This window comes from Pristis pectinata, chromosome 4 (genome assembly GCF_009764475.1).
Source record: "Pristis pectinata isolate sPriPec2 chromosome 4, sPriPec2.1.pri, whole genome shotgun sequence".
Lineage (NCBI taxonomy): Eukaryota > Metazoa > Chordata > Chondrichthyes > Rhinopristiformes > Pristidae > Pristis > Pristis pectinata.
In genome coordinates this window covers 5,633,150-5,646,895 of record NC_067408.1, presented here as the reverse complement: position 1 = coordinate 5,646,895, position 13,746 = coordinate 5,633,150, and the positions used below count along the sequence as shown (strand labels likewise).

Here is a 13,746-nt window from a genome sequence, read left to right as displayed (position 1 = left end):
GACGATAACAAAGGGAAATAGAAAGATATTGAGAGACAACTGGAAAGGAAAGGAGAGTAGAAAAAAACTAAAGTAATGGATTCTATTCATGCATTCTGTTTCCAACGCATGCACAAAGTAAGCTCGACTGTACTGACAAAAAATCCAGAATTTTTTAATAGTTCTTCAGATCATTATTATCCAGGTTGATATACAAACTGGACAATATATTTGAGGAGTCATACAGTTATACCCAACAGAAACAGGCTGTTTGTCCCAACTCTTCCCTGCCGACCAAAATTTCTGCCCGAGCTAGTCCCATTTCCCCTACGTTTAGCCCATATCGCTCGAAATCTTTTCTCTCCGTTAGTCTGTCTAAACGGATTTTTAAACATTGAAATTGTACCCGCCTCTACAGTTTCCTCTAGCAGCTCGTTCCATATACCCATCACTCTCCGTGTTGGAAAGATTCCCCTCAGGTCCCTTTTAAATCTTTTACCTCTCAGCTTGTTTTAGATTCCACTACGTTGAAAAAGATTGACCATCTACCTTAACTACGCACGTCATGGCTTCATATACCTCTATCATGTCACACGTCAACAGACTAGGTCCAGGGAAAAAGCCACAGACTATCCCGCCTCTCCTGATAACTCAAGCGCTCCAGTCACTGTAACACCGTTGTGAATCTTTTCTCCACCCTTTCTAGTTTAATGATATCATTCTTGTAACCGGGCGACCAGAACTGCACACAATACTCCGAGTGTATATTGCCACCATTGCAAAGGACCAATATACGCGTGCCCCTCAGTCATTCTTTGAAGACACCTACGTCTCATGTTCTTCTGGAAAAAATAATTGATGCAATATTAGGATATATAGAAAAGTGAAAGCCAATGAATTAATCATAATTACAGAGGATAAAATTTCTGATGCAAGTGAAATGCATCAACAAAGTTTGAACAAAACAACTAGGGAATACCAAATACAGTGTATATAGGTGATAATCTTAAAAGGGTTTGCTATTACAGGGTGGGCAGCCAACTACTTATAATTCTTGTTGCTAAATAGGCATTAAAAGTTGGTAGTGAACTGTACACTATATTTCAAAATGTCAATGCTGCGAAAGGTAATCTTTGCTGAAGCATTTAATTATAAACCATCTAAAATAGAAAAGTGCAAGGAAAATATAATTGGCGTGGATTTCAAAATGGGATTCAATCTTTGACCAACTGGATTAAATTAATTGAAAGGTAAGAGAACGTGTAGGCAAGGGTAATGTGTGTGGTGCTCCATTTCTGAAGACTCCACGGGCGTTTAATCAGGGAACGCTATGTGGAATTATGCCAAAGCATAGAGTCTAAATGGATTTGTAGCAGAATAGACAAGGATCTCTCTGAAAGACAGAAAATGGACCATAGCGATTAAGTGCAAAATGGCAAGCTGGCGAAAAATGGAAAATTGTATTCTAAGGGGTATTACTGTTGCAGACGTAACCGTTCATGATTTGCTGGTGGTAGCTTATTGGACCTAAGATAGGACGTACGTTTTAAAGTGTTCAATAATATATAATTGGTCATGAAAGCTAATGTATTATATTAGCTAATAATGTCCGGGAAAGAATGTGACATAAGTAGAAGATGTCAATGAACTTGCAGAATTGACAGATGATTGCCAAATGAATCACAAGATATAAAAATGAAAGAAAGTGTGTTTTGTTTGGAAGAGTGGGAAGACCGTCATGCTTGAAATTAAGAATCTGAATGGGGATTTGGTGGTAAATTGATCAATGATAGAAGTAAGCAAATCACTAAAATTAGTGCTGCAGAATAGGCCGTGTAAAACGAACGCAGGCACTGAGCGCGCTGAACCAGATACAACGGGATAGAATTGAAAAGCAGAGAAGCATTGCTAAAAATGCATACAAGCTTGGTTAGAACGTGGATCTGAAAACACCATAGTAGCATAGAAGAAAATTAAACTAAACGATGCCATACTGATGTCTATCTTGCAGAGTAAGTTTAGAAAAATTGGGAATACTGCTGAATAGGAAAGGCGATGAGTTGATCTGATAACGTTTCTAAATTAACGTAACAGGCAAAATAAGGAGAAAATATTTCCATTAGCAACCCTAATGATGAACTAATGAGTGTGAAGACCAGAGATCAAAACTACAACCAGTCACCAATAAATCAACGTGGAATTCAAGGAAAATAATTTCATCTAAAGACTGTGGAACACGGTACCACTATTAATGAAGTCAAATAGTATAGATATGTTTAGGGGAATTGTTAATAAGCACAAGATATATAGTATCATGCTGCTAGAGCAGGATGAAGAATATGGAGGAGGGAGGGGTGCTATGGAGCACAAACATCAGCATGGTCTACTGGAATAAGTTGCCTTTGGGGCAGATATACGACTGAAAATGACGTATCTTCTTAAAGCTAGTAACAGCTTACAATGTTTTTTTGCCTCCAGATAGGGCCTTATCTTGATGTTCAAATTAAGAATTAAACTTTCATTTTCAATACTGCAGTTCCATGAGTAAATGCAGGTGTTAGAAACAAATTCCAAAAGAGTCCGTGTTCGATGGGATCACAGCAAGAGAGAAGAAATTGTCATCATTTTTTTCCAACATTACCGCTTAATGGCTGGAGAAGTCAGCACCGTCACTATAATTTAATCCGATCAGTTTTAGCAACCTGATTACCATTTGACATAATCGAGGGGGAATGGATTGTCGTCAATCGGCGGGGTAGGTTACCGAAGTTACCAGTGTTTATAAAATTGGGAGTGATTTATTGGTGGCTATTTTCTTTCCTTCAAAACACTACTGCGTTTATAATAGCATTTTTGCAAAAAGAATCAAGTGATGAGTAACGTTTGAAAGGCATTAGTAATTTTCCCACCGAATTTCAGTAAATCTGGGAATTTCATGAAAGCCCTCGAGTTTACCACAACTTTGTGCTTTAGCGTTGCGCTTGAGTCAAGGATGGATTGTAGGGTTTCAGGAAAAGAAATTCGCTCTTGGATGATTCCGGTGACAAGCAAACTGAGTAATGATAACTCTCCGGGAAGGGTGCAGTCTGACCACTTGCAGAACAGCTTAAGGGATCTCCTCGCGTCGGGCTCCGTGCAAAGGCTTCCTTCGAATCCCTCGGCCTGAAACAACAAACTGTGCACCCGTCAACTTGAATAACGCCCACGTCTTGTTTACACTTTAATGCAACCAAGAAGATGATGGTCAGGAGGAAGAGTACCGAAGTTGATCCGAAGGTGACAATTAAATAAAGATTTATATCAGTGAAATATCCAGGATTACTGTACGAATCCCTAGGTTCAGAGATTTTCTCACTTACATTGCCCAAAATCGACAAGAGGATTGTTGTTGTACTGGACAGGCTCGGCTGTCCATTATCCCGCACTAAAACGACCAGACTTTGTGAGGTCTCATCCAGCTCCAAAATGTTTCTCGTTGTTCTGATTTCTCCTGAATTGCGCCCCACGCTGAATAGAGTGGGATCGGTCGCTTGAACCATCTGGTAGGAGAGCCGTGCGTTCTGACCAGAGTCTGCATCAGTTGCCATGATCTTGGTGACCAAGTACCCTTGGGCCGCTGACTGCGGCAAGATCTCCACTGCTGCTGATCCACTCTGTGCTGAAGGTGAAACAATTACCGGAGCGTTGTCATTTTGATCCAGGATGATCACGTTCACTGTAGCGCTGCTGCTCAGCGGGGGCACTCCAGCGTCACGGGCTTGAACATGGATCTGGAAGGTTTTGACGTTCTCGTAGTCAAAGGAGCTCAATGCGTAAATAGTGCCGTTAATCGAGTTAATGCTGAAGTAAGAGGGCACCAAGTAATCCTGCAGATTCCTTCTGAAGGAATAAGAAATATAGGAGTTCTGGTCCAGATCAGGATCGAAAGCAGTCAGTGTGAAAATAGAAGCGCCTGGAGCGTTGTTCTCCATCACATAGATGGCGTAAGAAGATTGGGAAAATCGCGGTGTGTTGTCATTTACATCAGATACCGATATCTGCATGGTTTTATTTGTTGACAGTGGAGGAGTCCCGGAGTCCCAGGCTATGACAGGTATGTTATATATTGGGGTGGTTTCCCGATCCAACAGACGAGTGGTGGTCACTTTGTAATGGTTGTTCAGAGAGGATTGAATTTCAAAGGGAAGCTCCAATGGAATATGACATTGAACTTGTCCGTTTGCTCCAAAATCGCGATCAGTGACGCCAATCAGAGCTACCACTGTCCCGGGCGCAGCATCCTCGGGGACTTTGTCAGACAGGGAGGTGACTGTTATCTCTGGGGCATTATCATTGACATCAATCACATTGATCAGCACTTTGGAAAGTCCTGTTATTGCTGGTAAGCCATTATCCACAGCTTGGACATCAAGTTCATAGCTGTTCTTGTCTTCAAAATCCAGCTGTTCTTGAACTTTGATCTCTCCAGTTTCAGGATCCAAACTAAACAATTCACGCACCTTCCGTGGGACAACATTAACGAAAGAATACTTTAACTCAGCGTTCGTTCCTTGGTCCAGGTCGACAGCTTTGATTTTAGTCACCAAAGCTCCCAAGGGTGCATTCTCTTCCAACCTCGCTATGTATACTTCATTGTCGAACACAGGTGCGTTATCATTGATGTCCAGCAAACTGATGTTGATTTGAGTTGTCCCAGATCTCGGAGGGTTGCCGCCGTCAACAGCTGTCAGTACAAGTTGGAAAGTTGCCTGTTGTTCGCGGTCCAACGATTTCTCTAACAACAACTCTGCAGTTGTGATAGCACCCTTTCTGACGTGAATCTCCAAACCGAAGTGCTCGTTGGTACTGATGATATACTTATTGACCGCGTTTGTCCCCACGTCTGGATCGAGGGCGCTCTCTAGTGGGAAGCGGGAGCCTGGTGCGATTGATTCGGCCATTTCCAAGACAATGGCGTTCTCTGGGAAAGAGGGTGAATTATCATTTATATCGAGAATCTCCACTTCACTGCTGTACATTTCGAGGGGGTTTTCCAGTATTATCTGGAAGGCAAGATTACAAGAAGTGCTCTCTGCACAAATCTGTTCTCTGTCTATTCGACCGCTAACAAATAGGACGCCAGTCTCTAAATTTACCTCCAAATACTGCCTTCCGTCAGCGGAGACCAGGCGACATTTTCGAGCTGATAATTCTCGAACGCTTATTCCCAAATTTTCAGCAATATTCCCAACAGTAGAACCATATTCCATTTCCTCTGGAATAGAATAGTGAAGGAGACCCTGTCCCTGGTCCAATATTGAAACAAGGAGAATAAAAACCAGCATCATAAATCTCAAGGCGTTGTTGCTCGGCGATTTCGCCATTGTCTCCGCGCCAGATTGTTTTCTTTTTAAAATATGTCAAAGCGTTTGAAGAGCACACTCGACAATGAAATCCCTTCACATACGTATCAACATTCAAAATTTTCAATGGCGATATTCCTCGGAACTTGGTTCTGCAATCTGAATGCAAACGCTTTTCCGTCTCCAGTGAGGAGGGACAATGGATCTCCGGCTGAAAGTGGACTCCTATTGGCTGCCGGCGACTCAATGAGTCCCTGTCAATAACTGCAGTATGCAGTTCTTAAAGCAAGACTGCTTCGGAAATTGCGTTGGGTAATTAGAAGATAGAAACATCGAATTAACCAGCTACATTTATATTTTCTGCCGATTTTTTACAAATACATTTTGGTGTGTTTCACTATTATTGTTGATTGTACAAGGATTAATTGCAAAATATTCCAGGTTATTTGATTGCCAGATTAACAACACAACTGCCATTACTCAAAAGATCAGCGATACCTTGATCTGCAAAGGTAATCTTTTTGCATGTGGTTACTAATGACTTGTGTATTTTAAGATTTTCCAATTCATCCATTCTTTCAGCATATGATGAGATAGAAACTCTGCTAACCCTTTGAAGACCGCATGCTGATTCATGGCTAAAATATACCATAATTAGGTTAATCCGCCTTAACCCCATTACTTTTCGTACATATACCAAATTAAAACATATCATCTCAGTACAATTATACCAACATCCTCTATTATAGAGGAGGGAGCATTTCTGATTTCAAATACCAGATTTGGCACTTAACCTGTATACAAGTTGTTCAAGAAAGATGGGGAAGGAAAAAAAATTAGGTGGGAGACAGCACTGATAAAGAAGAGGTGTTGTTGTACTGGAGAGGTGGGATGTCTTTGTGGAGACAGGGATATCGCCTATTTGGTTGGATTTAAGAAATGAGTGCTATCGTGACAACGATGATAATCGAAAAGACGGAAAGTAGCTTCGTTATATCGTTGCATATACTATATATGCTTAACTTCAAAAGAGCATTCGTACTGTTCTTAAAGATTATTGGGAGATAACACACACACACACACACATAAATAGGCATTATTATTGCTAGTGAACTGTGCAAGATAGCGAAATAACAATGACAAAAAAGTAAAAGGAAAACAAAATCATTGTTCATTCCAAAAGGGAATTCAATCCTTGATCAACCTTGCTGAAAGGTAACAGAAAGTGTAGGCAAGGATAATATGGATAATGCTACTTTTGTGAAGATTCAACAGGCCTTGAACAAGGAAGTCTTTGTAGAATTATGCTAAAAATTGGAGCATGGAGTCGCCATGGATTTGCAGTAGAATCGACAAGAATCTAGTTTAAAGTCAGAAAATGGGCAGTGGAGTTTAAGGGCAAAATGACAAGCTGGCAAAAAGTACAAAATTGTATTGCATGGAGTATTACAGTTGCCAACTTAACAGTCTAGGATTTGCTGATGATGGGACCCAGGAATCGAATGCACATTTTTAAAGTGTACAATAATACAAAAATTGGCAATAATAGCCAATGTTTGCTGTTAGCTAATAATGTACAGGAAAGAATGTGACATATAGAGAAGATGTTGATGAACTTCCAGAGTTGACAGATGGTTGCCAAATGAATTACAAGATAGAATAATGAAAGAAAGTGCGTTTCATTAGGAAAATTAATAAGCTCGTAATGCTTGAAAATTAAGAATCTGAGTAGGGATTTCGTGGCAAATTGACTTATGATAGAAATACGCGAATCGCTAAAACTAGTGCTGCAGGATAGGACGTTTAAAAAAAATGCAGGTTCTGAGTACTGCGATCTAGCTTCAGGGGGACTGAATGGAAAAGCAGAAGCGTTGTTAAAATGTATATAAACGTAGTTAGAATATATACCTGAAAAGTCTACAGTGGCATAAGAGAAATTGAAGCAAAATGATGCCATACTGTTGGGTCATCGTGTAACTATAGAAAAAAACTGGAAAGTTGTTGAATAGCAAAGGCGGTGAGATGACCTGATACGGTTTGTAAGTTAATTTAACAGGTCAATTAAGGAGAAAACAGTTCCATGAGCAACCATAATGATGTAATAGCGAGTCCAAAAACCAGAGATCATAAATACAGCCAGTCACTAATAAATCAAGAGAGATTCAGGAGAAATATTTTCACCTAAAGACTGTTGAACACGGTACCACTATTAGTGGAGTCATAAAGCATAGATATGTTTCAGCAAAAGCTTGATAATTATAACATAGAACACAGAACAGTACAACACTGGACAGACTATTCGACCCACGATGTTGTGCCAATCTTGATGCCAAATTATACTATATGTCCTCGATGTATTATCCATATCCCTGCATTCGCTTCATATTCATGCGTCTATCTGAAAGCCTCTTAAACTCCACCAAACTGCCTGCTTCCGCAACAACCCTGGTAACCCATTCTAGGCACCTAATACTCTCTGCGTAAAAATCTTTCCCCTCACGTCACCTTTAAACTTCCTCCCTTTAACCTTGAAAGCATGCCCTATGGTGTTTGACATTTCTACCCTGGGGAAAAGATTCTAACTGCCTTATCTCTGCCTCTCGCAATTTAAAAAAAAAACTATCAGGTCTCTCCTCAGCCTCCGACACTCGAGGGAGAACAACCCAAGATTGTCCAAATTTTCCTGATTGTCCATGCACTGTAATCCAGGCAGCATCCTGGCAAACCTCTTCTGCACCCTCTCCACATCCTTCGCATAGTGGAGTAACCAGAACTGCACCTAATACTCTAAGGGCAGCCGGACTAAAGGTTTTTTAGCTGCAGCATGACTTCCTTACTCTTGTACGCAACACTCCTACCAATGAAGGCAAGCGTGCCACACGCCTTCTTTACTACTTTATCCACTTGTGTTGTAACTTTCAGTGAACTCTGGACTTAAACCTGAAGATCCCTCTGTACTTCAAATGCTATTAATGTGCCTACCATTGACAATCTACTTTCTCCTTTCATTTGACCTCCCAAAGTTCAACACCTCACATTTGCCCGGATAAAACTCCATTTGCCACTTCTCTGCCTGTATCTCAAACTGATCTATATCCTGTTGTATCCTATGATAATACTTTACACTGTCCACAATTCTACACGTCCACAACCTTGCTAATCCACCCATCTATATTTCCATCCAAATCATTGATATATATCACAAACAAAAGAGGTCCCAATACAGATCCTTTGGGAACACGACTGATCACAGACCTCCAGATAAAATAACAACCTTCCACCCGTACTCTCTCTCTGTCTCTCTCTCTCTCTCTCTCTCTCTCTCCCTCTCTCTCCCTCCCTCCCTCCCTCCCTCTCTCTCTCTCTTCTATGGGCAAGCCAGTTCCGAATCCAAACTTGCAATTCACACTGGATCCCATGCATCTTTATCTTCTGAATCAACCTACCAAGGGACCTTATCAAATGCCTTACTAAAATCTATGTAGATAACGTCCACTGCCTTATCCTCATCAAGCACCTTTATCACCACTTCGAAAAACTCATTCGTTTGTAAGGTACGACCTGCCCCACACAAAGCCATGCTGACTGTCCCTAAACAGGCCATGCCTTTCCAAATGCGCAAAAAATCTATCCCTAAGTATTCTCTCCAATAGCCTCCCTACCACTAACGTGAGGCTTACTGGCCTATAATTACCTAGATTATCCCTATTTCCCTCCTTGAACAAAGGCACAGCATTTGTCATCTGTCACCTCGCCTGTTGCAAGTGAGGACACAAAGATATTTGGCAGAGCTCAAGCAATCTTCTCAATTGCTTCTTTAAACATTCTGGGATATATGCTCTGGGAACTTATCCACCTTAATGCTTTTCATAAGACCCAGCACTACCTCCTCCTTAATCTCAACATGCCCCAGCACATTAGCAGGCTCCATTCTGCTTTCACTATCCTCCAATTCCTTCTCATCGGTAAATACCAACCCGAAGTACTCATTCAATACCTTAGCCACTTACTCTGACTCCAAGCACAAATCCTTTATCCTTGGTTGTCCTCTTTTTTTAGTATCATGCCATCAAAAATAGTATCATGCGATTGGAGCTAGTTAAATGACATACAGGAGCGGGGTGAGGGGTGGTGTAAGGAGCCTAAACGTCGGCACGGTCTACTGGAACACACTGCCTTTGGGGCGAATATCCGAAAGAATATCACGTATTATATTAAAGCAAGAAAGAGCTTACAATGTTTCTTTGCCTCGAGGTAAACGCTTAAGTTGATGATCAAATTAAGCATTAAACTTCCATTTTTAATATAGCAGTTTTAGGGAAAATGCAGATGTTAGAAAAAATAGCCTTTGCAACCTTACAGATCGTTCGATGGGACTTTTAACAGCACGGGAGAAGAGTATTTTTCGTCGGTATTTTCGAACATTACCTTTTAAAGGTTCGAGAATTGAGTATTTTCTTTCCGATCTATTCTGATCACGATTTTATAAACCTGATTACCACGTGTGTTAATCGAGGGGGAATGAGTTTCGTCGGTCAGTGGGCTAGTCACATATTGATACTTATTGGTCATATAATTGAACTAATTTATTGGTGGCTATTTTCTTTGCTACATAACACTTCCGCGATTATTCCAGTTTTCTTTTTGCAAAAGAACCAAGTGATGACTAATGTTTGAATGACAACAGTAAATTTCCCAACAAATTGAAGTAAACGTGTGCATTTTGTAAAAGCCCTCGAGTTTACAACAACTTTGTGTTTCAGCGTTGCCCTTGAGTCAAGGATGGATTGTAGGGTTTCAGGAAAAGAAATTCGCTCTTGGATGATGCCGGTGACAAGCAAACCGAGTAATGATGACTCTCCGGGAAGGGTGCAGTCTGACCACTTGCAGAACAACTTAAGGGACCTCTTCGCGTCGGGCTCCGTGCAAAGGCTTCCTTCGAATCTCTTGGCCTGCAACAACAAACTGTGCACCCGTCAACTTGAATAACGCCCACGTCTTGTTTACACTTTAATGCAACCAAGAAGACGATGGTCAGGAGGAAGAGTACCGAAGTTGATCCGAAGGTGACAATTAAATAAAGATTTATATCAGTGAAATATCCGGGATTACTGTACGAATCCCTAGGTTCAGAGATTTTCTCACTTACATTGCCCAAAATCGACAAGAGGATTGTTGTTGTACTGGACAGGCTCGGCTGTCCATTATCCCGCACTAAAACAACCAGACTTTGCGAGGTCTCATCCAGCTCCAAAATGTTTCTCGTTGTTCTGATTTCTCCTGAATTGCGCCCCACGCTGAATAGAGTGGGATCGGTCGCTTGAACCATCTGGTAGGAGAGCCGTGCGTTCTGACCAGAGTCTGCATCAGTTGCCATGATCTTGGTGACCAAGTACCCTTGGGCCGCTGACTGCGGCATGATCTCCACTGCTGCTGATCCACTCTGTGCTGAAGGTGAAACAATTACCGGAGCGTTGTCATTTTGATCCAGAATGATCACATTCACTGTAGCGCTGCTGCTCAGCGGGGGCACTCCAGCGTCACGGGCTTGAACATGGATCTGGAAGGTTTTGACCTTCTCGTAGTCAAAAGAGGGCAGTGCGTAAATAGTGCCGTTCATCGAGTTAATGCTGAAGTAAGTGGGCACCAAGGAATCCTGAAGATTTCCTCTGAAGGAATAAGAAATATAGGAGTTCTGGTCCAGATCAGGATCGAAAGCAGTCAGTGTGAAAATAGAAGCACCCGGAGCGTTGTTCTCCATCACATAGACGGAGTACGAGGATTGAGAAAATCGCGGTGTGTTGTCATTTACATCAGACACCGATATCTGCATGGTTTTATTTGTTGACAGTGGAGGAGACCCGGAGTCCCAGGCTATGACAGGTATGTTATATATTGGGGTGGTTTCCCGATCCAACATACGAGTGGTAGTCAATTTGTAATGGTTGTTCAGATAGGATTGAATTTTAAAGGGAAGGCCCAATGGAATATGACAGTGAACTTGTCCGTTTGCTCCGGAATCGCGATCAGTAACGTCCATTAGAGCTACCACTGTCCCGGGCGCAGCATCCTCGGGGACTTTGTCAGACAGGGATGTGACTGTTACCTCCGGGGCATTATCATTGACGTCAATCAATTTTATCAGCACTTTACAATGTCCTGCAATTGCTGGTGAACCATTATCCACTGCTTGGACATCAAGTTCATAGCTCTTCTTATCTTCAAAATCTAGCTGTTCCTGAACTTTGATCTCTCCAGTTTCAGAATCCAAACTGAACAATTCACGCACTCTCCCTGGGGCAAGATTAACGAAAGAGTATTTCAAATCAGCATTAGTACCTTGGTCCAGGTCGATAGCTTTAATTTTGATCACCAAGGTACCCATGGGAGCATTTTCTTCCAAACTCGCGGTATATATGTCATTCTCGAACACAGGTGCGTTATCATTGATGTCAAGCAAACTAATGTTGATCTGAGTTGTCCCAGATCTTGGAGGGTTGCCGCCGTCAACGGCCGTCAGTACAAGCTGATAAGATGCCTGTTGTTCGCGGTCCAATTGTTTCTCCAACAGCAACTCTGCAAATTTAGTACCATCCTCTCTGACGTTCACGTTCAAACCAAATTGTTCATTAGGACTGATTGTATATCTATTGACTGTGTTTGCTCCCACGTCCGGATCGAGCGCGCTCTCTAGTGGGAAACGGGAGCCTGGTGCAATGGATTCAGCCATCTGCAAACGAATGGATTTTTCTGGGAACGTGGGTGAATTATCATTTATATCGAGAATCTCCACTTCACCGCGGTACATTTCGAGGGGGTTTTCTAATATTATCTGGAAGGCAAGAGTACAGGAAGGACTCTGTGCACAGAGCTGCTCTCTGTCCATTTGACCGCTAGCAAATAAGACGCCATTGTCCAAATTTACCTGCAAATACTGCCTTCCCTCGGCGAAGACTAGACGACATTTTCTTGCTAGTAATTGTCGAACAGTTAATGCCAAATTTTCAGCGATATTTCCAACGGAAGAACCATATTCCATTTCTTCTGGAATGGAGTAGCGAATCAGTCCAAATCCTTGCTTCAACGTGTAAACAAAGAAAATAAAAATCAGTGTCCTAACTGTCAATGCGTTGTTGTTCTGCGAATTCGCCATTGTCTCTGCGCCAGTTTATACCTGAAATCTGTCAAATTCTTGTAAGGTCTGTTTCGGTAACAAAATACCTTGATCGATGTACTTAAGTGCCAAAATTTACAAAGGCTGAACCTGTTTTTATTTTTCCGAGCTCAATTCCACAATCTAAATTGAACCTTTTGTCAGTCGGTTCTCCAAAGGGGAGGAGCAATGGATCTCCCGCTGAAAGAAGGCTCCTATTGGCTGCCGGCGACACAACGAGCATCTGTCAATAACTGCAGAACGCAATTCTTAAAGCTGGATTGTCCCCGGAATTGTGGTGTCCAGTTATAATATATATGAATATTTATATATCCAGCTGCATGCTTTGAAACATTTTCTACCGATTATTTCTCTTTTCTTTTGATTGGTCTCTCGATATTATTGATCTTTGATTTTCCAAACAATCATGATGACATACTCCAGGTGATTTTGTCTTCTGGTTAACAACAAAACTGTTATTTCCATGAAGCAGCTTAATTTGTAAAGCTAACAGGTCTCCATGTCATTATTACATTTCAGTTCTCAGTGGGAAATAGAGGCACAAATGTGTAGGGAGATTGCAGATAGCTGTAAGAATTACATGCAATGGTTTGCGATTTCATCTTCCCTCATTTGAGCCGGAATGTCATAGTGCAAATGGCTTTGATAGGGCGGGATGTGTAAAACTGTCCAGGAAAGTTTTCTCAAACATCATGTGGAAGGCCCTACTAGAGAGCGGGCAACACTTGACTTCCTTTTGTGAAATTAGGCTGGGCAAGTGACTGAAGTCTCAGCAAGGGAGCCCTGACAGATATATTTGCATCATCCTTAGCCATGGGTGAGGTACCAGAAGACTAGAAGAAGGCTAATATTGAGCCTTTATCGAAGACGGGCTGCAGGGACAATCCAGGGAACTATGGCCCATGAGCTTAACATCAGTGGTGGGAAAGTTACTGGGGGGTATTCTGAGGGACAGGATCTACCAGCATTTGGAACTGTAAGGATATAAGGGATAGTCAGCATGGCTTTGTGCATGGGAAATCATGTTTCACAAATTTGACTGAGTTTTTGAAGACATGACAAACAGGATTAATGAAGACCAGGCTGTAGAGGTTGTCTACGTAGACTTTAGCAAGGCCTTTGACAAGGTCCTGTTTGCTAGGCTAGTCTGGAAGATTAGAGCGCAGGGTATCCAGTGTGAGCTAGCAAGCTGGATACAAATTTGGCTTGCTGGAAGGAGTCAGTGGGTTGTAGTAAGGGGTTGTTATTCAA

At 41.8% G+C, this 13,746-nt stretch overlaps 2 protein-coding genes across 2 annotated transcripts; both read right to left on the bottom strand.

The window, feature by feature from the left end:
- Window positions 1–2,795: 2,795 nt before the first annotated feature.
- LOC127569085 (protocadherin-10-like) lies at window positions 2,796–5,500 on the bottom strand. Its single transcript, XM_052013420.1, has one exon. It carries the CDS (start codon window positions 5,340–5,342, stop codon window positions 2,949–2,951), a length of 2,394 nt encoding a protein of 797 aa, XP_051869380.1. The 5' UTR covers window positions 5,343–5,500; the 3' UTR covers window positions 2,796–2,948.
- A 4,508-nt stretch (window positions 5,501–10,008) lies between these two features.
- On the bottom strand, window positions 10,009–12,567 carry LOC127569084 (protocadherin-10-like). The gene has a single exon (XM_052013419.1). It carries the CDS (start codon window positions 12,472–12,474, stop codon window positions 10,081–10,083), a length of 2,394 nt encoding a protein of 797 aa, XP_051869379.1. The 5' UTR covers window positions 12,475–12,567; the 3' UTR covers window positions 10,009–10,080.
- Window positions 12,568–13,746: the final 1,179 nt, after the last annotated feature.

Excerpts from the sequence above, each read along its gene's own strand:
- LOC127569085 (XM_052013420.1), bottom strand. The coding sequence starts at position 5,342 with ATGGCGAAATCGCCGAGCAACAACGCCTTGAGATTTATGATGCTGGTT.
- LOC127569084 (XM_052013419.1), bottom strand. The coding sequence starts at position 12,474 with ATGGCGAATTCGCAGAACAACAACGCATTGACAGTTAGGACACTGATT.